General features: G+C 44.7%; 1 protein-coding gene across 2 annotated transcripts in view; it reads right to left on the bottom strand.

Moving 5' to 3' along the window:
- The window catches only part of LOC135041525 (cadherin EGF LAG seven-pass G-type receptor 2-like), a 407,444-nt gene that overhangs the window by 145,548 nt on the left and 234,669 nt on the right, over positions 1 to 27,227 (bottom strand). For both annotated transcript variants that reach the window (XM_063954943.1, XM_063954944.1), the window contains exons 14-19: positions 16,951 to 17,086; positions 14,352 to 14,472; positions 13,838 to 14,021; positions 13,639 to 13,740; positions 13,374 to 13,468; positions 6,314 to 6,523 (exon numbers count right to left, since the gene is read on the bottom strand). In XM_063954943.1, the coding sequence (XP_063811013.1) occupies positions 6,314 to 6,523; positions 13,374 to 13,468; positions 13,639 to 13,740; positions 13,838 to 14,021; positions 14,352 to 14,472; positions 16,951 to 17,086 (848 nt within the window). The remainder of the gene's footprint in view (positions 1 to 6,313; positions 6,524 to 13,373; positions 13,469 to 13,638; positions 13,741 to 13,837; positions 14,022 to 14,351; positions 14,473 to 16,950; positions 17,087 to 27,227) is intronic.

The raw sequence follows: 27,227 nt of genomic DNA, 5'->3' as shown, positions 1-27,227 counted from the left end.
GGCATCCACCAAGAAGGCTGCTGGATCTCTTGTTCGAGCGTAAAACCTTGGAACTTGGTGATTGTGCCGAGACGCCATCATGTCGATGTCTGGAAGCCCCCAAAGACGAACCAGCAACTGAAAGACCTCCGGATGAAGGGCCCATTCTCTGGAATGCACGTCCTGATGACTTAGGAAGTCCGCTTACCAGTTAAGGACTCCTAGTATGAATATTGCCGACAGCGCGGTAAGATGCCGCTCCGCCCAATAGAAGATGTGCATTGCTTCACGCATGGCTCCGCGACTGCAGGTGTCGTCCTGACGATTTATGTAAGCAACTGGTCGACCCTGAAGGTTATCCGCTCGAAGGGCTCTGTACTTGGCCCTGAGCTCCAGGACATTGGTGGGAAGCCTGCATTCCTGGGTAGTCCAACGTCCCTGGCATGTATGCTGGCCGGAGACTGCAACCCATCCTCGCAGGCTGGCATCCGTGGTGAGCAGGATCCAATCTTGTATCCAAAAGGGGCGCCCCTGATCCAGGTTGTACCGAAGAAGCCACCACGAAAAGGGAATACCGCACCTCTCTGTACAGGACAATGGACTGTCTGGCAATGTGTAGGTGGTCGCCATTCCATTTAGTCAGCACTTCCAACTGAAGAGGTCGCAAATGAAACTGCGCGTACTCCACCATGTCGAAAGTGGACACCATGGACCACAAAAAGCGCATACATGCCTGCATGTACACCCTGCGATGAAGAAGAAAACGTTGAATCTTGGATTGAAGAGCTCGAATCTTGTCCCCTGGAAGGAAGATGCGTTAGAGCCGCAAATAGAGCAGGGCTCCCAAATGTAACATCTCCTGCGAAGGCACTAAGGATGATTTGCGCCAATTTATCTTCTTGCCGTGAGATTGTAGAAGATCCACCGTAAGCTGAATATGTTGAAGTAGGACTTCCTGGGACTGGGCCATGAGGAGAAGGTCATCCAAATAAGGAAGGATCCATACACCTCTGCGACGTAGTCTGGCTGCCATGACCACCATGACTTTCGTAAAAACACGAGGTGCCGTTGACAACCCGAATGGCAACACCTGAAATTGGTAATGGTCCCGTTGAATGGCAAACCTGAGGAACCGTTGATGGCTGGCCTGAATCAGAATATGTAAATAGGCATCCTGAATGTCCAGGGATGCCAGAAAGTCCCCCCGGCTCCAAGGCAAGGATAATCGTACGGAGGGACTACATGCGGAACTTGGGAATTCGCAGAGCCCTGTTCAACGATTTTAAATTGATAGGAAAACAGTGTTGAATAAAACCCCCGTCCTCACTGGGTCCTCACTGGGTCTGAGGAACTGGGATAATTACACTGGAGGCCAGAAGGGAACGAACCGATTCCCGTAGAGCTTCTGCTTTTCCCGGATCTGCTGTAGACCTGTGGAGAAGAACCTGAGCCGAGAACGCTTCCGAAAGGATATTGCATACCCCTGAAAAACAATGTCCCTGACCCAAGTGTCTGACGTGGTCTCCAGCCATAACGGGGCAAACCGCAGAAGTCGGCCTCCAAGGGGGGAGGCCCGCCCCGTCACTCGGCAGGCTTCTCAGTCTGCTTGGGAGCTGGTCGTCTGGTTGGCCATGGCTGTTTAGCGCGGGGCTTGGCTCCATTGGATGGGGCCTGGTACCTCGAGGAAGCCTGACCTTTTGCTCTGCCCTGCGGGCGAAAGGAACAAAAAGGTAGTTCTGGCCTTGGACGGAGCTGCTGAGGGTAAGAAGGCGGTCTTGGCCTCCGCTAAAGTCGTGATAATCTTGTCCACACCCTGCCCAAAGACAGTATCTCCAGAAAAGGGAAGAGCCTCCAGAGCCTGCTTCGAGATGGCATCCGCACGCCATGATCTGAGCAAGAGCGCCCGTCTAGAGCGATACTTGCTGCTTCTCCCAAATAGGTACTAGCTTGTTTAATATTGAGCACGTGGGCGAACAATTCCCATCTACTAGTGAAAGAGGAAAGTCCCTGTTCCAATAGTTCTGCCCAGCTCTCCATGGCCTTGGCAACCCAGGCTGAGGCCAGGGCAGGACAAGTAACCGCCCCCACATGTGAAAAGGCCACTCTTAGGAAAGCTTCCAACTTCCGATCCATAAGATCCTTTAGGGAAGACGTGTCCGGAATAGGAAAGACGGAAGACCGTATCAATCTGGCTACATGGGTGTCCACTGGAGGAGGAGATTCTCACTTTGCACGCTCTTTATGAGGCAGTGAGTAAAAAAGGTAGCCATGCGCTTCGGTGCATGAAAACGTTTAGTGGGCTCAGCCCACGCAACCTCTAAGAGATCTTCTAACTGAGCGGAGGAAGGAAACTGTGTTGACTCTTTTTTTTCTGCCGTTTAAACAACGGAGACTTATCCTTAGGAGCTGGATCAGAGTCTTCAATCTGAAGTACCAACCTGACTGCTCGAACCAAAGCCTCCACATCAGTTAGAGACATAGGGCCTAATTCAGAGTTGATTGCAGCAGCAAATTTGTTAGCAGTTGGGCAAAACCATGTGCACTACAGGGGGGGGGGGGCAGATATAACATGTGAAGAGAGAGTTAGATTTGGGTGGAGTGTGTTCAAACTGAAATTTAAATTGCAGTGTAAAAATAAAGCAGCCAGTGTTTACCCTGCACAGAAACAAAATAACCCACCCAAATCTAACTCTCTCTGCAAATGTTATATCTGCTCTCTCCTGTAGTACACATGGATTTGACCCAACTGCTAACATATTTGCTGCTGCAATCAACTCTGAATTACCCACATAGAATCTTCCGTAACCAAAGAAGACACCTTGTTGGAATTAGCCAACCCAGGGGGTAATTCAGACCTGATTGCAGCAGCAAATTTGTTAGCAGTTGGGCAAAACCATGTGCACTGCAGGGAGGGCACTTCCTTCACAAACTTGTTATGGAGCTCAACAGAGGCCACTGGAGAGCCATGATTTTCTATGACTACAAGACTGGTCTGAGAAAGCAGGAGAGTTTTGACAGACTGCTAGCTGCTTTTGGGAGGAAACACTGTCCTGAACCACTGTTTGAGTGGTCTGCATAATTTTGGCGTAGGAGATGGTCCCTGAAAGGCAAGGGGTGCTGCAGCTGCCCTGTGGCCGCCATCACCGAGAACAATGTTGGTGCCATGCGGGCCATATTTGGGGTGAACACCAGGGTGACCGTGGCCCAGTTATAGAAGGAGAAGCATACTCCACGAAAAACATTGCCTGAGCAAAGTTTTTTCACAAGGGGTACCCCATCAGCCGACTTGAGATAAGGAGGCTGGCCAGGTTTGATGGCGGTTGCTCAAACTCTGTCTGGGATTTAACCATAGGTGATGAATCCTGGATCTACAGTTTCGACCCCCGAGACCAAACAACAGTCAGCTCAGTGGACCTCAGTTGGATGTGCGCCACCACAGAAGTTCTGACGTGAGCACAGAGTTGCCAAGCAGATGGTGGTTGTTTTTGTGGCAAAGACTACCGTACCACTCATGCAGCAGAGCACTGTCACTGGGGACTGGTATGCCAACCAAGTCTACCGCAAGTGCTGGAAGCTATTTCAGGCACCGTCCACTCCCTGCGCTTGTGGTGTCCTTTTCCAGCATGACAAAGCACCTGCCCACAAGTGATGGATTTTCTGACCCATAACTGCATCCACGAGCTTGGACATCAGCTGTACAGTCCAGACCTGGCCTCCTGCAACTTCTTAGTGTTCCATCAAACCAAGCGCAAGATGTGTGTGATTCTTTTTGAGTCACCAGAAGCTGCAGGGAGGACCTTCATCTAGCATGCAGAAGACATAACTGCTTCGGACTGGTCCAGCTGCTTCACCAAGTGGCTTGAATGCATGCAACTTTTCATAGACTCCTCGGGAGAATACTTGAAATAATGTAATGTTCACTTCAGAGGCGGATTTAGACCTTTTAGGGCCCTGAGTAAGATATCAGTTTGGGACCCGCAGCTGCAAGCAATTTTCACACACACACATTGCCCCCATAGCTGCACACACAAACATACATAATGCCTCCATAGATGCGCACACACTGTTCTCATAACCGCACACACACAGACACATACAATGCCCCCATAGCCACAAACACACACACTGCCCCCATCCCCGCACATACACACTTCTCCATAGTCTCACACACATACTTCCCAATAGCCGCACACACTGTGCGAGTCTAGTCTAGTCAGATTGAGAGCATCCCCCGCGCAACAAAGTCGTATAACTATGTACAACAACCATAAACCATAGTCAAGTGACACACACTCACACAGTGCTCCCAGAGCCACACACACACACACACACACACACACACACTGTCCCCATGGCTGCACACACACACCATCCCAAAGACTTACACGCACTGCCCCCATAGCAAAACAAACACTGCCCCATAGCAACACACACAAACACACACACACACACACACACACACACACACACACACACACTGTGTGAGTCCAGTCACAGTGAGAATACAGCCCACCCCCAGCCGACATCCCTTCCCCCTGCTGACATAACTATTTGCAAGAACCATAACCCATTGCCAAGTGAGTCCCCAATTCCCACACACTTCCCATGGACAGAATTGCTCAGGAATCATATATCCCACAGGAACTTGCTGCAGTGTAAAAGTGTACATACTGTAGCAGGATTAAAGTTTCACAACCAGACCTGGTAGAACTCTCAGTGCAGGAGAGAAGACATAGCGGCGTGTGCTGGAGTTGGCACCCGGCAGTTGTCTAGTCGATGCGCCAATAGCGTGACGGGGCCCGCAAACATTCAACAAGCCCAGCGCAAGCAAAAATGCCCTTTATTATACAGCCCTGTCGGCGGGCCCACTGGGACATGCCAGGCCCTATGCGGCCACTTGTGTTGCCTAGTGGTAAGTCTGTTATTGATTCACTTTGTTTGTAAATATAATACTTTCTGTGCATTCAGAAACTTAGTGCTCACCCCTTGTATCTGCTCCAATATGTTTGTATTGTGCGAATCATTTGGATTATACAGTAAAGTGAAATACTCATCTGTACAAGGCGAGTGGTGTATCCACAATTGTTAACGTAACTATACAACATAGTGTGCAAAATATAGCTGATTCTGAGTTAGCAGCAATGCAGAAAAAAAAGTAAGTAACTTTGCGCACCAAACCATGTTGCAATGGTAAGTACTGGGCAGCTTTATTTGTCAATGGCATATATATATATATATATATATATATATATATATATACACACATACCCACTCATTTGCTTCCACTGCTCTGAAACAAGTCTCTCAGCTGGTGAAGAAATCAGCACACCACCAGTATAAACAATCGTAAAGTGCATATATTCCAAAATTTTAAACAGCAGCAGCATATGTCATAAAACATTAAATATTCCGGCTGGGATTAGCATGCATCTTATATAGTACGATACATGTCCCTGCAGTTAAACGGATCATGTGCCGTTTAACTGCAGGGACATGTAACGTACTATGGCCCTCATTCCGAGTTGATCGGTCGCAAGGCGAATTTAGCAGAGTTACACACGCTAAGCCGCCGCCTACTGGGAGTGAATCTTAGCTTCTTAAAATTGCGACCGATGTATTCGCAATATTGCGATTACTAACTACTTAGCAGTTTCAGAGTAGCTTCAGACTTACTCTGCCTGTGCGATCATTTCAGTGCTTGTCGTTCCTGGTTGACGTCACAAACACACCCAGCGTTCGCCCAGGCACTCCCACCGTTTCCCCGGCCACTCCTGCGTTTTTTCCGGAAACGGTAGCGTTTTCAGCCACACGCCCCTGAAACGCCGTGTTTCCGCCCAGTAACACCCATTTCCTGTCAATCACATTACGATCGCCGGAGCGATGAAAAAGCCGTGAGTAAAATTACTTTCTTCATAGTAAAGTTACTTGGCGCAGTCGCAGTGCGAACATTGCGCATGCGTACTAAGCGGATTTTCACTGCGATGCGATGAAAAATACCGAGCGAACAACTCGGAATGAGGGCCTATATGAGATGCATGCTAATTCCAGCCAGAATATTTAATATTCTATGACATATGCTGCTACTATTTTCAATTTTGCAATATATGCACTTTATGGCTATTTATACTGGTGGTGTGCTGATTTCATCACTAGCGGAGAGACTTGTTTCAGAGCAGTGGAAGCAAATGCATATTATGTTTATGGAATTTCAGCACCCCAACGGAATACATGAAATGTGTGCAGTTTTTCTTATTTTTTGCTGATATATATATATATATACAAAAAAAGTGATTTTTGCACATGGAATAATAGATTTTTTTTAAAAACCTGTCACCTCTGTGAAGTGCACATCCTGTGTTGCTGCAAGGTTGAAGCCACTTTCCTGGCTCTGCTTTTGCAGAATGGTACTGAGAAGTTGGTATGATATATGCACATCACTGTTCATGTAAGGGTCTGTACTTTTTGTAGCATTTAGCAGATCTTGTGCACCCTTTTGTGCAACTGTGGAACTCAGCAATGACATATTCTGCCTCAGTGTGTCCAACTGATGAAAGAAAGAAAAGAAAAAAGGAAGGAAATTAATGAATCTTAAGAAGTGTCAGCACAGCCAATTTCCAACTAAAAAGAACCTAGGCTGTTTAATAACTAACAATTCTCTTTTTTTGGAGCTCACCCTATTTACATCAGGTAGTTTATATTTTTGTCTTTCAAATATTTATTTTTATTTTTAATGTAAACTTTATATTTCCCATTGAGTGAAAGTCATTCTCTCTCCGTTCACTGCAACTAATGTCAGAGACCTAACTTACGTTGATATTATCCTGATATAGTCCACTTTATACTACTTCTGACTTTGGCCATACAATATACTTAAATATCATATGGCCTAACTCAGCATGGATCGTTATTCTGAGAAATTGCAGTTGTCTGTGAGTAGAAAGGCGCCACCCCGACAGGAAGAAAAAACACCCCATGCAAGTTTGCAAATACATCGCAGATTGCTATCCATACACAGATGCATACGCAATTTCTGGAACATCAAAGATTTTTTGCCATCTGAGCAGATGTACAGTATGTAGGTCTGAGGCTGCAACTAATCTGCGACTGAGATGGCCTAGAAGTGGTCTGAAGTTTTTTTCTGACACACCCAGAAAACGTCAGGTTTCCTCCCAGAAACGCTGACTTCCTGTCAGTAAAATAGCGGCTACATTGCAATTACAATCTGTACGCATTTTCTGTGTCGCTTTTACCCCTCGTGCGTGCGCAATGCAAATGCTACGCATGCGCAGTCGTTCAACAATTGCTCAATTTATGATTTTTCTGAATAGCGATCCACGCTGAATTAGGCCCATAGTGCATTATCCCCGGCTCCTCTGTAATTAATTTACCACCACAAGTGCTCATACCCTTTCCTTGTAATTAACGTCTCTACCACCAGAGTTCCCCTTTCATATAATTATGTTTCAGCCTTTTGGCATTGAACAAGTTCTTTGCAAATGAGTGTTTTCTAATTCACATGGTTCTTATGAATTTTAAATAAAAACTATGATGAACTGTGTAACCACCAATGTTATTTTTTGTTGCAATGCCCTTGTGGGATATTGTATATTGGAAAAACAAAAACACAATTAAAATTTAGACTATTAAAACATACATACAATATAAAAAATAAAGAAGCAATGCACAATGTTTCAAGACACTTTTTTACAAAATCATAATTTTGGTTGTACTTTATTAAGATATAAGGCTACAGAACAAATAAATATGAAGGAGAAGGAGATGTGAGATTTGGACAACAGACTATCTAACAAATAAATGTATTGGGTGTTTACCTTAAATATCTTCGCCCCATTTGGTATGAATGAAATCTTTGAAATAGCCCCCTTTTATATGGTGTCCATTTTTTATTTACAGAACATAGGTCTATTTTATATCCATATGAATATATTCATCTGAATTTATTACAGTGAAGAAGTCATTTTTCAAAGATCTGGCTCATTAAATAATATTGCAAGCCAGATATGAAACAGCAGAAGTGACGAATCAGACTGCAATGAAGAGCCCTTTATGATATATTGGGAGTATGAACTCTAGTCTGTTGAGTTTTGGCAGAGTTATTATTATTATCCTTTATTTATATGGCGCAACAAGGGTTCAGCAGCAACTTACAGTACAAGACAATGCAGGACAAGTTCATGGTATATATACATTTTTGCATCAGCAGTCATATCACTAAAATAAGCATCAGGGTGGCAGAAACCGAGGCTATTGTAAGGACTATGGAAAAAATTATAGTCTAAGCTAGAGAAGGAAAAGCCCTGCCCATGATAAATTACATTCTAAAGGGGAGGGGCAGGAAGATAGGTTCATCATGAGCATGGAACAGTGGGTTAGGATGAGAAAGAGCTGGGGTTGATGAATACTTGGGTCTTCAGAGCCGGTTTGAGGTTTTGTAGAGAGGTGGAGAGTCTGATAGAGAGTGGTAAAGATTTCCAGCGATAAGGAGCACCACATGCAAAATCTTGGAGGTGGGAATGAGAGGAAGTAATCAAAAGACAGAGGCATGCATTTGTAGAACGAAGAAGGTGGGCGGGAGTGTGAAGGGACTGAATATGTAAATGAGAGAGAAATGAGTGAGGGCTGTGTTAGTGAGTGTAAGAAGCATGAATTGGGTTCTGAAGGGGAAGGGGAGCCAGTGCAGGTCTTGAAAAAGAGAGGGGAGACAGATGTAGTAAGTTTGGGAGGAGGGTGAGCCGTGCAGTAGAGATTGGAGTGGAGAGAGGCAGTAGTCAGGGAGGCCAGATACAGTAGGAGGAGATAACAATAGTCCAATCTGGAGATGACCAGTGAGTGGATGTGGGTCTTATTAGCAGCCAGAGTGAGAAAGGGTCTTATCTTGGAAATATTTTTAAGATGGAAAAGGCAGGACTGCGATAGGTGCTGAATATATGGTTTGAAGGAGAGAAAGGAGTCAAGGATAACTCAAGACAGTGAAGGAGTTAAAGATTTGCAAGATGAGGGGTGGTCCACAGTATCAAAAGCAGCAGCAGCGAGGTCAAGGAGAATGCGCAGAGAGTAGTGGCCCTTGGATTTGGCAGCAAGTCGTTCATTGTTGACTTTATTAAGGACAGTTTCAGTGGAGTGGAGAGGATGGAAGCTAGACTAAATGGGTCAAGCAGGGACTGGGATGAAAGAAAGGTGGTTGTAGACTATACTCTGAAGGAGTTTGGAGGGAAAAGGGAGGAGAGAGATGGGTCAGAAGTTGGAGAGAGTGTTAGGATCAAGGGTAGTTTTTTTTTAAAGAATGGGGATACAAGGGCATGCTTTAAAGGCAGAGGGGCAGTGCCTGATGAGATGGAGAGTTTGGGAAAGTTGGGAAAAGGCAGAAGGAGAGATGTAGAGGACGAGGCAGGAGAGGTAGGGTAAAGTGGGGAGGTGGAGGGGGGACTGGATGGGGGCCATAACTTCATCTCCAGATAGAGGAGCTATAGAAGTCAGAGTTAGTAAGGTAGATGGAGAGACATGTTTAGAGAAAGGAGGGGGTAGGATGCTGAGGGGTTGATGGGATGTGATGTTCTGACATATGGGGGGAGATTCAAATGTTTGAAAAGTCAGTTGGGAGTCTGTTTTTCCTATCTAATAGACAGGAAAAAACAGACACCCAACCGACTTTTCAAACATTTGAATTTCACCCATTGAGTCAATTTTGGATGTGAAGTACATGGCAAAGTCAAGGGCAGAGAGTGAGGAGGGGAGTCAAGGTTGGGGTGGGCAGAGGAGGGAGTTTAAAGTGGTGAAGAGATGCCACGGATTTGAACAGCAGATGAGGCTTTTGAAATACGACTGTAAAGAGAGGGAAAGGGCAGCACTATAGGATCACAGCATAAATTTTAAATGGAGGAAGTTTGCCTTAGAGCATGATTTCCTCCACTGTCACTCTGTGATTCGTGAACACTTTTGCAAATATCTGGTGAATTAAGAATGCCAGGGTTGAGCTGTTGATCTGCAAGGGTGAATAGTGGTCACCGGAGCAACACATTCAAAAGCAGAAGTAAGGGAGGCATTGTATAGGAAAGTGGCTTGTACAGGCCGGGAAAGAGAGAGAATAGGAAAGAGAAGTGAGTTAAACAGAGAGGATAAAGAAAAGGTCTCAGAAGCCTCAATATTATGCTTAGCGATGGTAGCCTTAGGAGAACAAAACAGGGATAAGTTAAAAGAGAAACGGTGATGGTCAGAGACGGGGAATGGGGAGTTGGAGAACCAGAAATATCCCAACAGTGAGTGAAGACCAGGTTAAGTGAGTGCCCACTCACATGGGAGGGTGAGGAAGTCCACTGGGAGAGAACAAATAATGATGCAAGGTTAAGGATTTTGGCGTCAGAGTATTCTGTGGAAATATTGAATGGGATCACCTAAAATAAGATGCTGGAGGGAAGATGTAAAGAGTAAGTGAGGGAGCTAGAAAGCAAAATGGTCGGGGAATTTGGAAGGAGAGCCAGGGGGATGGTAAATGACATACACTCGAAGGTAAACAGGTTGAAGGAGGCATACAGTATGGACCTCATATGTACAGAATGTAACGGACGGCTCATAGGGTATGAGTTGGTAGGAGTAACCAGAAAAAAGAAGGACTCTAACACCACCAACATGGCGATCCCTTGGACAGGAAGGGGGTGGGGGGGTGAGAATGTGAGGACCCTAGAGGAGAGAGCAACAGGAGAAGTGGTGTCAGAGGAGGAAATCCAGGTTTTATTAATGGTTAGGAGATTTGGGGAGTTGGAGATGAAAAGGTCATGGGTGGGGACCAGTTTATTACAGACAGATCTGGCATTCCAGAGGGCAGAAGGAAAGAGCTTGTAGGAGAGATATGAATGAGATTATCAGGGTGATGTAGCATTGAGGTGAGATTAATTTGGAGGGCAGAGATAAAGAGAGTGTAGTGATTGTGCGGGCTCCTAAGCTAGGAAGGGAATGTGCAAGAGGTGGATAGGGAAAGAAGTTTAGTGTGATGTAGACTAGAGGTGAGATGACAGGGAGAGGAGGGCAAGGGAAGCAGAGGGGTGGAATGAAAAAAAGATGGGGAGAGAAAGGGAGTTGGGTGAGACTAAGGGGTAAGGATAGTGGTGGGAACAAAATAATGGATTAAAGAAAACCTGGACATACAGATGTGTCTTCATAAATCTAGCCCCAGTATGCTATGCAGAGCGAGATGCCTGGCGTGGGTGAGCCTGGCGTCGGTTTTGCCAAAAATGAATCTTAGTCACAACTCAATGCAACTAGGACACACAAGGATACCATGCTGATTAATTTGATATGACACTTGTATATTGTGTGCGACTTAGTCTTAATACGGAGCAGAACAATACTTTTATTGGAAAAAAGCAGCATCTGCTACATTATAGCACTTCGTATACAGATTCAGAAAGTCAGTTACTCACAGATATACATTTGTTATATATCAAATTTATCAGCAGAGATTCCACATGTGTCCTAGTTGCATTGTGTTGCAACTAAGATGCATTTTTGGCAACAAAAGATGCCTGGCGTTATAAGATTCTCACGTGACCTGGCGTGTCAAGAGGGGCTGTTTGGTGTGACTGCAGCAAAGATGCATGATGACATATTATTTATTTATTACCAGTTATTTATATAGTGCACACATATTCCACAGCGCTTTACAGAGAATATTTCGGTCATACACATTAGTCCCTTCCCCAATAGAGCGTACAATCTATATTCCCCATCACAAGTACACTCAAACTCACACAAGGGTTCATTTTTGTTGGGAGCAAATTAACCTACCAGTATATTTTTGGATTGAGGAAGGAAACCGGAGTACCCAGAAGAAACCCACGCAAGCACGGGGAGAATATACAAACTCCATTCAGCTAGGACCATGGTGGGAATCACACCCAAGACCTCAGTGCTGTGAGGCAGTAATGATAACCATTACACCATCTGTAGTGTGCATGAGGTAAATAGTGAGAGGAAAACAGGAAGAAATAATGGTGGCTGTATAAGAGAGACAGAGCAGTAGAGTTGCAGAAGTGCAGGTGAAAGTACAGTGCTGGTGAGTATGCACAACGGCAATAATAAAAGTGTAGATTTTCTGCGTGTAGATTTGAATATTAAAGTAGACTATGTTAGAGGTGAGAAGACGTGAGGGTAGACAAAAAAGCAATTGTAATTGCAACAGGACTTTCAAGTGTATAAAGGCACAATAACATTGGTATAGCTGTGCATTCAGATGTTTGTGAAAAACTGAAAGGACAATTACAAGTAGTTCCAGGTGAAGCGGCAATTTCATGGAGTGTCCAAATAGAGAATTCAGTGCCGAGTGTCCAGGTTATATAGACAGGAAGTATTTGTTGTGAAGAGTAGGCAAATTCACATTTATTGTTTTAAAGCAGTCCTTCTGTATTACTGATTTTTTTATAGAATGTTCTCCTGTTTTCCTTCAGTTTAATGTTGGTGTGACATTGAAACTATGTTTAAATTCTAACTACACTTTGGCAAATATACTTTTAGAATAGATGTGCGTAGCTTCATATCGGCAACAGCCTCAATAATATGCTTAAAATAATGAGACCAAACGTGTTTGCAATGATTACTACCAAGCTCTAAAACAATCCCACTGGCAATAAATTGGCTTAAATAAACATACTAACATGTTACTCAAATTGCATAGATGTAGAAGAAATTATTTTTGTGGGGTACTCCTTACATTTGTATTTGTGTTTATTTAAAAAACATAGATTTTATTATTATACCTCTAAAAAACATGGCAATAAATATTCTACATAAAAAGGATTAAACCATAATGGGATCTTTGTTTTCTCTTATTGGCTATAAAGGAGTGTAATCCCACCTCTTATAATAAACAATGTAAATAGTATGTCTTCAGCGAACTGTTTACTTTGATCCTCTTATCTCATAGCATAAAGACTCTATTTATTTTTATCCATTTTAATTTATGTTTGAAACACTGACGTAAAGCATAACAATACTGGCTGCCTAGCATTCCTAGTGCCTTTTTTGTACTGCATAGGCTGCATTACTTTATCTTCATTTGTTTGATATGTATCCTTGGTGATCAGTCATCAATCTGGTGCACTCAACTGTACCTGCTTGTGTGGAGAACATTTGTTTGTTTTACATGGGCGGAGGTTATAAAAGGTATGCCAATTGTTACTTGAAGGAAAGAACGTAAGAAAAAGCCATGAAATGTCAGAATCTCATTTAAATCTACAGTGCAGTTTTAATAGCACCAAGAGTGCATCCCTTTGCTGCATTAAATTGAGAGATAGCAAAATTAACCGCTATATTTGTTTATATCATTTGCTGTCTTTTTTTTTTTTCAAGAATATTGGAAGATATATGGAGTCTGTACATACCAATCCTTTAAGAGGTATGAGTGAGTGGGAGGTGCAATTAGACAGGTCTGGAGGTAGCCAGCCTTTGTGCTCATCACAGTGACGAACGGCAGTACCTAAGTGTTAAAGGAAACTTTATTAACAAATAACAAAATGCTAATTACATTTAAAATTTGCCATAATTTGCATCATTATTATCGTGCACAAAAATATTGAATATATTGGTGGTATATAACTAATGTTACAAAAATACACATTTATTGGGACACATTTTAACAATTCTTACCCACAGAACCTCTTGGACAAGAAACTGCAGCTGGCAGTCCAAAACGTGTTCTTAGCCACCAGATGTCAGCTTCTATAGCTCGGGGGCAGCTGTCATAGTTCACTATGAAACAAATGGACAATGAAAATCCTAACACTTTCCCCTAACCATTGTGAATGATACAACCCCCCATCATGTACCCTCATTAAAATAACTGCACCTTCACATCCATTGAATGTAACTTCTGCAAAAGGGTTGTCGCAATGATCACAATGCTGCCCAATTACTCCTGGCTTACAGGGGCACTGTCCTGTGCTTGGTTCACATGTTCGACTTAGGGAACCTATAGCGTAGCAATCACACAGTATACAGACCTCAGCTCCAGGAAGACGGTAATGATTATCCTAAGAAATACGTCAGAAAAGGTGAATACACAAATTGAAAAAAATGACAATGGAACAAAAGGAAAGCAAATGTATAGACATGATATATTCCTAAATCATGCCAAATAAAATTATACAGGATATTACCATAATCCGTCTCATTTAGCGGCTTCTATATATTTAAAACTGTCTTTCAGTTACAGTTTTAGAAATATTTATCTCCCATACAATTAATTTACTGCTACATTCAAACCTTTTGACCTTGTCTTTATTATTTTCACTTTCCTAATATTTCTACAACTCTTCTCAACATAAAAATGGTTGACAGTCCACGGTTTGCACTGGTCTCACCTTACAATGACATTCTCCTGTTGTTTTGTTACAGTCTGTATCAAAACCTTTGCTTGCATCACAGTTACATGGACCACACACAGGATGGCCCCACCAACCACGGGAACATGGCTGATCAAGCCTGTTGGGTAAAGTGAAGTCACAATGAAAGTATGATAATGTAAAGAAAAAAAATTATACATGTGTGTATGTGTGCGTGTGTCCCCTCATACATGTTTGCTGAAGTCATGCGAAACAGCCACTCTTGGCACGCCAGGTCGTATGAGAATCTTCTAGCATCTAGAGAATTTTTACTTCTTATTTGTCGAACACTCGTCTTTGTCACAATGCAATGCAAACAGAACGCAGGAGGAGACTGTGCTGGTTAATTTGATATATAACATCTGTATATGGGTTCACTACGGCTGGCCGGCGGTCGGGCTCCCGGCGACCAGCATCCCGGCGCCGGGAGCCCGACCGCCGGCTTACCGACAGCTTGGGGAGCGCAAATGAGCCCCTTGCGGGCTCGCTGCGCTCGCCACGCTACGGGCACGGTGGCGCGCTACGCGCGCCACACTATTTTATTCTCCCTCTATGGGGGTCGTGGACCCCCACGAGGGAAAATAAGTGTCGGTATGCCGGCTGTCGGGCTCCCGGCGCCGGTATACTGAGCGCCGGGAGCCCGACCGCCGGCAAACAGAAGACCACCCCTGTATATATGTGTACGACAGAGTCTCTAAATCTGTATACAGACTCAGTCACACACAACATATGTGTCATATATTAAATTAATCAGCACAGTTTCCCGGTGTGCACTATGACTAAAAAGCATTTTTGGCAAAAAAAATGTCCGACGTTAGCAAAGTTGCACGGCGGCACACTCACACCAGGTATCTCGTGCTGCGTGAAATATTAAGGCAGGATGTATGAAGACACATATGGGTATACATATATATAAGAAACATATATTTATATAGATACAGACATACTAAGTGGCCAAGTTATTATGACCACCAGGTTGGTACTTTGCTGGGCCACCTTTTGCTCTTAATATGAAATCTTCTTGCCGTGGATTTTAACTGTCCACGCGATTCAAAGGGTCCAGACACTCTAATGCAAACATGCCCCATAACATTGTCTCTGTCAGCTTGAATGAAGTTGTGACGCTGCAAGAATGATCCAAGCTTTTGTGCTGTTTCGCATATTTTCACCCATCCATGGTGTAATTGACCACATGTCCCATTTCCCATAATTTACTGTCCAATTCCAGTGTTCCTAAGCAGACTGGAAGCGTTTCACCATTATTGCAGCATACTGTTCATTGAGAAGCAATCTGAATTGGTGCCCGACTCAGATTATCCATATTTTGATGCACTGTTGCCCGTCTGTGGGACTGAACAAGTCTGCCCACCCTCTGTTCCGCTGGAGCATTCAGTAGCTGTTTCCGACCACGTCTTGTGCTCAGACCCAGTTTTTGTCTTCAGGACCACTCCGTACTACTGCCACAGACAAACAATTCAGCACACAGCCATTTTGCTAATGCTCACACCACTTCTGCAAGCGCCAATAATCATTCTACGTACAAAGCCCATCAGATAGTGTTGCTTTCAGTAGTGATACACTTAATTAGTCTCTGCATACTTTCACCTTTCTGTTTTAATATGGATTCAAACATCCTCCAGCAGCATTATCTGAGAAATAGCTACTCTGTGTACAATCAAATGGTCAAAATAATATGGCCACTCAGTATATATACCTGTATATGTGTGTACACACTACCTGTCAAATGTTTTAAAATACATATTAAAAAAAAAAGTTAAAAGAAAAAGGAAATCAAAGAATAATTTTATCTAAATATTATCTACATTTTCTAAATCAACAAAGTAGCCACCTTTTGCAGATATAACCACTGAACATACTCATGGCTTTCTCTCTTCTATCCACTTAGTCCCAAATCAGCTTGATGGGGGTTAAGTCTGGAGACTGTACTAGCCATTCCATGAGTTAAACATACCATCTTGTAATTTTCTGCAAAAGTAGTACTGACATAAGTATGTTTCAGTCATTATCTTGCTGTAGGACAAACCCTTGACTGACTAGACCAAGTCACTGATTTGGGATCCAGCAAGAGAGTCCTAGATTTCTTCCTCATTCATGTTTGAGTTGGTGTCAAACAGATTTATTAACTAAGCAAGTTTAAGCCCGAAGTGGCAGATTTTACACACCACGAAAAAGCCCTAAATGTAGTACATAAACCCCATCCTTTCAACTTGACAGTGTACAAAAACCTTGCCTAATGAATCAAACATTTAATAGTTGGGCAAGAAGACCTTCTTCCAGTCTTCATTAGTCTGCTGGTGGTGCCACATGATCCAAGCCAGTCTTTTTTTTATTGCTGAAGGATAGCTGCATGTTCTTAACCCATTACTTGATAGCTGAAAAAGGCCTTTTTTATTTAAGTTTCTACTTGTGTTTTTAACCTCTACCAGGTAACCACTTACATCTGTACCATTTTGGATTATTCAGTGAATTTGAATTGCCGGGGTGTTCTAAAACATTTGACATGTAGTATGTGTCTGAGTGTATACATATATAAAGGGTTCAAGTGGTTTTCATTTACCTGTTTTCACAGTGTGAGCCATAAAATCCTGAGGCACATTCACATCCATATGGGCCATTTAAGTGCCTTACACATGTGGACTGGTGCTTACATGGATTCAGGTCGCATGCATCAATACAGTTGTTACCATAATATCCTGTTTTGAGGAAGGAGGATAGAAGCACTCAGGAATGAAGTAAGATTTACTTTAAATTTTTTTAAACTAACAGAACCAATAATTTGGTGACTGACAGTCCGCCATTCTACACAGGTACAAGGAATGACATAAGTAAAATAATAACACATAGTAGAAGAGAAGTAAATTCATAAAGTTATTAGTAGGTTACAGATGTATCCATGCTCATCTTTGTTGCGATGCAAAATGTTGCAACATGGCTTGCTGCATGGCGTGCCAGGCTGCGACTATGTGCAGCAGGCGATCGATTCATTAATTAGTTGCAGCCTGGCACGCCATGCAGCAAGCAGTAAGATGAGCATGGCTACATCTGTAATTTGCATCTGGCAAAATAAACTCTAGTGTGCATGTGTGTTTGTATGGAAAGTCATTTACTCTGTAAGATCCACTGGGGTAGAAACTGATGTGGTTGAAAAAAAACATTCTTTGTACAACTCTACTTAATGTATTGGCACTATAGAAGTAAAAGATAATAATAATAATAATAATAATAATAAATAGCAGGCCATTGTTCAAGGGGGGTCATTCAGAGTTGATCGCTAACTGCTGTTGTTCGCTGCGTAGCGATCATTGAAAAAAACGGCTAATCTGCGCATGCGTATGCAGCGCAATGTGCACGCGCGTCATACGGGTATGAAGTCCTTTGTGGTTTTGAACTGGTTCTAGCGACGATTCCAATCGCACAGCCGAACGCAAGGAGATTAACAGGATGAGGGCGTTTATGGGTGTCAACTGACCGTTTTCTGGGAGTGTTTGGAAAAATGCAGGCGTGGCCGGGCGTTTGCTCGGTGGGTATCTGACGTCATTACCAAGTCACTCGTCGCAGCAATCATTGCACAGGATAAGTAACCACAGACCTGGTCTTGTTTTGCACAAAATGTGTTTGCAGATGCTCTGCTGCACAGGCGTTCGCACTCACGCAAAGTGAAAATACACTCCCCCGTAGGCGACGACTATGCGTTTGCACGGCTGCTAAAAACTGCTAGCGAGCGATCAACTCGGAATGACTCCCAATATGCAAAACATGGGCACTTGCAAAAGGAGTCTGATTCTATATTGGAAGTTAAGCAAAAAATGCAAGTACCGTATATACTCGAGTATAAGCCGACTTTTTCAGCACTTTTTTTTGTGCTGAAAAAGCCACCTCGGCTTATACTCGAGTCAGCTTTAGTGCCAGATATGCCCCACAGTGCCAGGTGTGCCAGATATGCCCCACAGTGCTAGATACTTACCCTCCGTCGCTCCCGCGCTGTCTTCTGAAGGAGGGAAACGGATAGCGCAGCGCGCGGCTCTCCTGTGTCCCTCCTGCATCTCCAGCGGCGGCGGCGTCTGAGTGGTAAAGGAAGTGCACGAACCGGCACTTCCTTTAACACACGCCGCTGTCGCCGGAGATGCAGGAGGGACACAGGAGAGCCGCGCGCTGTGCTCTCCGTGTCCCTCCTTCAGAAGACAGCGCGGGAGCGACGGAGGGTAAGTATCTAGCACTGTGGGGCATATCTGGCACACCTGGCACTGTGGGGCATATCTGGCAAACCTGGCACTGTGGGGCATATCTGGCACTGTGGGGCATATCTGGCACTATGAGGTCTGTGTACGGGTAGAGCTGCATTTCCCACCCTAGGCTTATACTCGGGTCAATAAGTTTTCCCAGGTTTTTGTGGTAAAATTAGGTGCCTCGGCTTATATTCGTGTCGACTTATACTCGAGTATATACGGTAAGTTTGTACCATCGCAAAACTATGTTGAACTGCAGTTAGGGCAGATTTAAAACATGAAGATAAATTTATATTTGTGGGGTGTGTCCATATTTAAATCTAAATTGCGGTGCAAAAAAACCCCAAAAAACTGTCCAGCATGTGTGGGCTATATTCTAATAGTTACCCTATATGCAAAAAGTACAGTATGCAGTACAACATGGTTTATTCAAGTGCATTTACTATTTTGCTTTGCTCCCAACTCAGAATCAGCCCCAGAGTATCTAACAGATTATGACAGTGAAAAGGGCAGGAGTAAACAAAGGGGGAAAAAAGATTCAAACAGTATTTTCACATTACAGTAACAACATTAAACTTTAATCCGAGAACAAAATTTTAAGGGCGGATGTCCAGTGTCACTATTCTCAGAGATAATGATTTAACATAAATCCAAATAAATCTAATTTTCCCCTTATTCCATAAGGATGCTTACACAATGAATTAATCCCAAACTGTCTCATGTGAGTGCACACAAAAGCAGGGCCGTCATCTAATTGCAGCCTGGAACTCCATGCAGCAAGACAGTACACTTATTTTTCTGCGCAAAATGTTTTTAGGGACAGATGTCCTGCCCCAAGGTAAGCATGATGAATTACTGAAGTGACCCACTTGGCAACTGTGTATTTAGGCTGGCTAACTCTCTTGTTGGCATCATAAAAGAACCAGTAGTTCACTGGTTCTTCACAAATCCCAGGGCCTATGGACATAGGTTCTCATTGTCCTTACAACTTCCAAATAGGCCCCATTCTCTAGATACATGTTAGGCTGCAAAGCCTCTGGCTGTAAAGTCGCTTAGCTGTGAAGTATGTAAGCGTAAAGTATGAGGATAATATTAATATGAACATCGGAGATAGACCGGAGATGCTTCAGCTGGTGTGACCCCTATCTTCTCTTTCTCTTCCTCAGGTAACAGGACTTTGGGGTATATTCAATTAGCAGTGATAACGAACTTTTTATGTGAAAAGTCCGGTTTTCGGGTGAAAAAACGGACTTTTCACGTGAAACGCAATTACAGCCTATTCAATTTTCCGTGAAAACTTATCGGTGATCATTTTTTCACTAATTTCACTTCACCTTCTCTGAAGCAGGTGAAAAGTTGGGAAAAGTCACTATTTTAAGGTAAAAATGTTTGGATATGGTACAGAACTCCTGGGACACCCCCCTTAATGACTAATTAGGCACGTTGAAGTTTTTAATTATTTTTAATTGGCCAATAATGACATGTCATTTTTGGGGTGAAAAAGTAAAAAGTCATGGAAATTGGGGTTCAAGGTATGGGACAGGTATATTGGGGTGCTTTATGAGTGGGACAGGTGTTTTTTAGGCTTGCAGATGGGAGTAATCGGTCTGTTTCCACTTTTTTTTAAAGTACCCTAAAATGACCCAAATATATACTCATACCCATTTTCATGTACCCAAAATTTAATGAGAGCATTTATTTTGCTAAAAAAAAATTGCTTTCTATAATTTTTTTGCATTTTAAAAAAAAATGCATATAACAGCCATTTCACACAATTTAAGTCCCCAAAAACGCTCTAATGTGATCTCTAACACACTTCTCTTCTGTTTTCCTATGTTAGTTTAGCATTTTTTGGGGTACAGGCTGATTTCCCCATTTTCACCTGCACTTTTCACTGCAAGAATTTTCACGTGAAACCCGGTCGGAATTGAATAGGTCGAAAAACGGAGCGTTTTCGCAGCAATTTTCGTCCGATTGGCGCGAAAAATTTTCGGGCGCAAAATTGCCGCGAATTTGCGGATAATTGAATATCCCCCTTTATCTCTCACTATTGCAACTTTTACATGCCTATATGAAATCACTTAGGTAACTGGACTTTATCTCTCACTCCTGCAACTTTTACATGTTGCTTAGCTGTGAAGAATGTTAGCATAAAGTAAGAGGATAATATTACTATTAACATCGGAGATAGACCGGAGGAAAAAATAGGACTTTGGTTACCTACCGGTAAATACTTTTCTCGTAGTCCGTAGAGGATGCTGGGGTCCACATTAGTACCATGGGGTATAGATGGGTCTACCCGGAGCCATTGGCACTTTAAGAGTTTGAGAGTGTGGGCTGGCTCCTCCCTCTATGCCCCTCCTACCAGACTCAGCCTAGAAACTGTGCCCAAGGAGACGGACATCTTCGAGAGAAGGATTTAACACAGATAGTGGAGAGATTCATACCAGCTCACACATACAAGGCACATCAAGCTAACTAGCTTGAAACACTCAGCAATCGCTGAAACATTACTTACCAAGTAACAATGCAGTACATAACTAAACAAAGATGTACTGAACCAGATAACGGTTGCAGGAAAACGAAGCGCTGGGCGGGCGCCCAGCATCCTCTACGGACTACGAGAAAAGGATTTACCGGTAGGTAACCAAAATCCTGTTTTCTCTTATGTCCTAGAAGATGCTGGGGTCCACATTAGTACCATGGGGATGTACCAAAGCTCCCAGAATGGGAGGGAGAGCGCGGAGGCTCCTGCAGAACTGATTGACTGAACTTCAGGTCATCAGAGGCCAAAGTATCAAACTTGTAAAACTTAGCAAACGTGTTCGACCCAGATCAAGTTGCCGCTCGGCAAAGTTGTAAAGCCGAGACACCCCGGGCAGCCGCCCAGGAAGACCCCACCTTACGAGTAGAGTGGGCCTTAACAGATTTTGGACACGGCAATCCTGCCGTAGAATACGCATGTTGGATAGTGAATCTAATCCAGCAGTCCTCTTCACATAGATTTTCAAAGCACTCACAACATCCAAGGACTTTGATGAAACTGAGGAGTCAGTAGCCACTGGCACCACAATAGGTTGGTTGATATGAAATGCCGACGCAACCTTCGGAAGAAACTGCTGACGTGTTCTGAGCTCAGCTCTATCTTCGTGGAAGATCAAGTAAGGGCTTTTACAGGACAAAGCCCCCAATTCTGGCACACGTCTAGCAGAAGCTAAGGCCAACAACGTGACAGCCTTCCATGTAAGAAATTTGACCTCAACCTTCTGTAGAGGCTCAAACCAGTCCGACTGGAGAAACTGCAACACCACGTTAAGGTGTTGGATTCACACCAAGAGACATATTTCTTCCAAATACGATGGTAATGCTTAGACGTTACTCCTTTCCTATGCTGTATTAGGGTAGGAATGACTTTGTTCGGAATGCCTTTCAGAGCAAGTATCAGGCGCTCAACTTCCATGCCATTAAACATAGCCGCGGTAAGTCTTGATAGGCGAACGTCCCCTGCTGTAGCAGGTCCTCCCGAAGAGGAAGAGGCCTCGGCTCTTCCTGCAAGAGATTCAGAAGGTCCGCGTATCAAGCCCTTGGCCAGTCTGGAGCAATGAGGATCGCTTGAACTCTTGTTCTCCTTACGAGCTTTAGAACTCTTGGAATGAGTGGATGTGGTGGAAACATGTACACCGACTGAAACAAACACCCATGAAGACACCAGGGCATCCACTGCCACTGCTTGTGGGTCACTCGACCTGGAACAATAGCGTTGAAGCTTCTTGTTGAGACGAGAGGCCATCATATCTATTTGGGTTAACCCCCAAAGGTCTGTTATTTCCATGAACACCTGCGGATGGAGACCCCACTCCTTCTGAGGAAACCGCTACATTGTGACAGCGGAGAAACGCGTAAAGGCTACCCCTGTGAGGTCCACATCATTGCTCCGGTCTCTGCCTCCATTGTTCCACCGTCAGCCCGCAGTCGCGCCCTCTCCTGTGTGCGTCCTGTGAAACGCGTAAAGGCTACCACTGTGAGGAAACCGCTACATTGTGACAGCGGAGAAACGCGTAAAGGCTACCCCTGTGAGGTCCACATCATTGCTCCGGTCTCTGCCTCCATTGTTCCACCGCCAGCCCGCAGCCACGCCCTCTCCTGTGTGCGTCCTGTGAAACATCTCATCAGCCCGTTGCCGTCTGTGGAGCTCAGACCACGGGCTGGCAGGGACACTGCGAGCGGTGCTGCTGACAGCTGCTCTCCCTCTCTCTACACGGCACTTGGATCCAGAGAAGTGTATGTTCTCCCTCCCCCCGCTGCATCAGACATTGGGAAGTTTATTGCTATTGAACTCCAGCAGCGGTGAGCATTAGAAAATCATCCTTAAAACACTATGGCCCTCATTCCGAGTCGTTCGCTCTGTATTTTTCATCGCATCGCAGTGAAATTCCGCTTAGTGCGCATGCGCAATATTCGCACTGCGACTGCGCCAAGTATCTTTGCTATGAAGAAAGTATTTTTACTCACGGCTTTCTCATCGCTCCGGCGAACGTAATGTGATTGACAGGAAATGGGTGTTACTGGGCGGAAACACTGCGTTTTATGGGCGTGTGGCTGAAAACGCTACCGTTTCCGGAAAAAACGCAGGAGTGGCCGGAGAAACGGGGGAGTGGTTGGGCGAACGCTGGGTGTGTTTGTGACGTCAAACCAGGAACGACAAGCACTGAACTGATCGCACAGGCAGAGTAAGTCTGGAGCTACTCTAAAACTGCTAAGTAGTTTGTGATCGCAATATTGCGAATACATCGGTCGCAATTTTAAGATGCTAAGATACACTCCCAGTAGGCGGCGGCTTAGCGTGTGTAACTCTGCTAAATTCGCCTTGCGACCGATCAACTCGGAATGAGGGCCTATATTAACACTCTGTGGAACTTTATCCAAATACAGTGGAAAAGGCAATCAATTTATGAGACAGCGATTGATTTACAGTCAATTACCGGATCATTAAGATTATGTGGAACCTTTCTGGGCTGTGTCAAGTATTATGACTTTTTAGATAAATTTATATTTTGTTTTATAAATTATGTGCATTTATTAAAGTATATACATTTTTACTAATTGCATTTGCGCTCTCATCTATCTTAATAATATTGTTTTTAATTAGGTGACAATCCAAATCACCTGCTGAGAGCTGCAATTACAATTATCTTATTTCAAGTGTTCAGTATTTTGAGGAAACTTGCGCCTAATAACGAGTGCTGCCGATTTTTTAGAAGATGGGCCGGCTGAAGAAGACTGTTGTAGACGGCTCTTAGTTCCAGGAGGTTGATCGGCAGGCCAGCCTCCAGACTTGACCACCTTCCTTGGAAGGTTTCCCCCTGAGTGACTGCGCCCCAGCCCCAGAGGCTCGCATCCGTGGTTAGAAGGACCCAGTCCTGAATCGCGAACCTGCGGCCCTCCAGAAAGTGAGACAATTGGAGCCACCAGAGGAGTGAAACCCTGGCCTTTGGCTACAGACGAATCCTCTGGTGCATATGGAGATGAGATCCTGACCACTTGTCCAGGAGATCCAGTTGGAAGGCCCGAGCATGGAACCTCCCGTACTGGAGAGCCTCGTAAGAGGCCACCATATTTCCCAAAAGGTAAATGCATTGATGAACTGGCACCCGGGCTGGCTTCAGGACATCCCAGACCATTGTTTGTATCACCAACGCCTTTTCCTGCGGGAGAAACACCCTCTGCACTTCTGTGTCTAGGATCATCCCTAGAAAATACAACCTCTGTGTTGGTTCCAAATGTGATTTTGTAAGGTTCAGAATCCAACCGTGGAGTCTGAGTAGTTGGGTTGTGAGAACAATGGACTGCAACAGCCTCTCCTTGGACGATGCCTTTATTAGCAGATCGTCCAGATATGAAATGATGTTCACCCCTTGTTTGCGGAGGAGAACCATCATCTCTGCCATCACCTTTATGAACACCCTTGGTGCTGTTGAGAGGCCGAATGGCAGGGCCTGGAACTGGAAATGACAGTCCAGTAATGCGAAACGGAGATAAGCCTGACGCGGCAGCCAAATCGGAATGTGGAGGTAAGAATCCTTGATACCAGGGAAACCAGGAATTCCCCCTCTACCAAACCTGATATCACCGCCCAGAGAGACTCCATTTTGAACTTGAACTCCTTTAGAAAGGGGTTCAGTGATTTTAGGTTCAGAATGGGCCTGGCCGAACCATCCGGATTTCGGTACCACGAAAAGGTTTGAATAGTAACCTGTGGTTTGCAGATGAGGAGGAACTGACACAATGACCTGTGCCTCCACCAACTTCTGGACAGCCTCTTGTAGGACAGTTCTGTCTAGCAGTAGAACTGGCAGGCCTGATTTGAAAAATCGGTGAGGAGGGAGATTTTGACATTCCAGCCTGTATCCCTTGGACACAATATCTATCACCCAGGGATCCAGGCCGGACGATACCCAGACGTGACTGAACTGTCTGAGTCTCGCTCCCACTGGCCCCACCTCCAGGCCGCGCGGTCCACCGTCATGCGGAGGACTTTGGCGTACCTGAAGCAGGCTTTTGTTCCTGGGAACCTGTGGCAGCAGGTTTCCTGGATTTTACTCGACCTCCCCTAAAGAAGGTATTGAACGGTTTGGCCTTTCTAGGCTTGTTAGGCCGAAAGGACTGTGATGCTGATGAAGAAAAGGATTTCTTCGAAGCAGTTGCAGCTGAGGGAAGAAACGGAGACTTACCCGCTGTAGCTGTGGATATCCACGCATCCAAAGCTTCCCCAAAGAGAGCCTGACCTGTGTATAGGGTACGGACTCCACGCTTTTCCTAGATTCCGCGTCGGCCAACCACTGGCGCAGCCACAGTCCCCGACAAGCTGAAACAGACATGGAAGAGTATCCCGCAGCCATGGAACCCAGGTCTTTCATGGATTCTACCATAAAACCTGCTGAATTGTGAATGTTACGCAAAAATAATTCAAAATCACCTCTATCCATCGTATCCAAATCCTCTAGTAAGGAAGCCGACCACTTTACTATAGCTCTTGCAATCCATTCACTAGCAATAGTGGGACGTAATATGGCCCCTGAAGCAGTGTACATTGATTTAAGTGTATTATCAATTTTGCAATCAGCTGGCTCCTTTAAGGCGGTAGATCCCGGGAACAGGCAAAACCACCTTTTTTGAGAGTCTGGACACAGATGCGTCAACAATTGTCAGGTTTTCCCATTTTTTTCTACCCTCCTCAGGGAAAGGGAATGCCACCTGGACCCTTTTAGGTATCTGGAATTTTTTCTCAGGGTTTTCCCATGCTTTCTCAAATATAGCATTTAATTCCTTTGACGCAGGGAAGGTTAGCAAGGCTTTCTTATTTTCAGTGAAAAAAGCCTCCTCAACCTGATCAGGTGTGGTATCATTAATATTCAACACATCCCTGATAGCCTCTATCATCAATTGCATTCCCTTTGCAAGAGAGGCAGACCCCCGCAACACATCCCCATTACGTCTGTGGTGTCAGAATCGGTATCCGTGTCATCTTGCGTGACATGAACAAGCTTACGTTTGTGGGGTTATATAGCGGAGCATCCTGAGGTACCAGAATCGGGCCATACTGCCATAGAGTTCTGTAATACCTGGGTTGTAGATTCATTACTTACAACCCTGTCTGAGATCTGAGAAATACAAGATTTGATAGAGGAAAACCACTCAGGTTCCCTTGCTGGAATCTGTGCTAAACCAGTGCTATCCTGATTACATGGAATGGGATCATCCTGGGACGACATATCCTCTGCAGCATATGACACAGTGTCCCTGGACATAGCTAAAGGAGACCACCAAACACTCCACACACACACAGGGGAGAGCAGACAGAGTTTCCCCCCCAAGAATGGCAAGAATGACACAGAGATTGGAGCTAACCCACACACAGTGCTTCTAACCAAAGGGAGATCCATTTTCAGCACTGACTGTGCACCTCAATAGGACACACAGTCGTATTGCAGCCTCCCCCCTTCCCTTCTACAACCCCCTGGTACCGTGTACAGATAGCTGGAGTTGCTGTGGAGGGACCTGTTTCTCCTGATCAGTGCTGTGCAGGCAGGAAAATGGCGCTGAACGCTGCTGGGTCTGCTCTAAGGAGAAGCTTCGCCCCCAAAATGGCGCTGTCTTCACAGAATTATACTGGCCTGAGGATTGAGTGCTGGCTGAGATCCGGGGACCCCGACAGGCTTTTAGACCAGTGTAGGGTGTAGCGCTGGCTCAGGGCGCCCCTCACAGCGCTGCACCATGTACCGCTGAGCCTTCCGGAGCGCAGTTAATACTGCGCTCTTACCCTGCTGCCACCATCTTCACACCGGCCCCCCGCTTGCTAGGGGGTTCGGTGCCTCACTCGCCACCGATCCTTCAGCTCTGTAAGGGGGTGGCGGCATGCTGCGGGGGCGAGCGATCCCCTGCGGCGGGGAACGATCTGACCCCTCAGGAGCTCAGTGTCCTGTCAGCGGAGTAAGTGGCTCAGACTCCGCAGGGCGGACACTACTCCCCCCCTTAGTCCCATGCTGCAGGGAGGCTGTTGCCAGCAGCCTCCCCGTAAAATAAAAAAACTCTATAAAAAAAAACCAAC

The sequence above is a fragment of the Pseudophryne corroboree genome, chromosome 2 (assembly GCF_028390025.1).
Source record: "Pseudophryne corroboree isolate aPseCor3 chromosome 2, aPseCor3.hap2, whole genome shotgun sequence".
Classification (NCBI taxonomy): domain Eukaryota; kingdom Metazoa; phylum Chordata; class Amphibia; order Anura; family Myobatrachidae; genus Pseudophryne; species Pseudophryne corroboree.
This window is presented reverse-complemented; position numbering and strand designations above follow the sequence as displayed.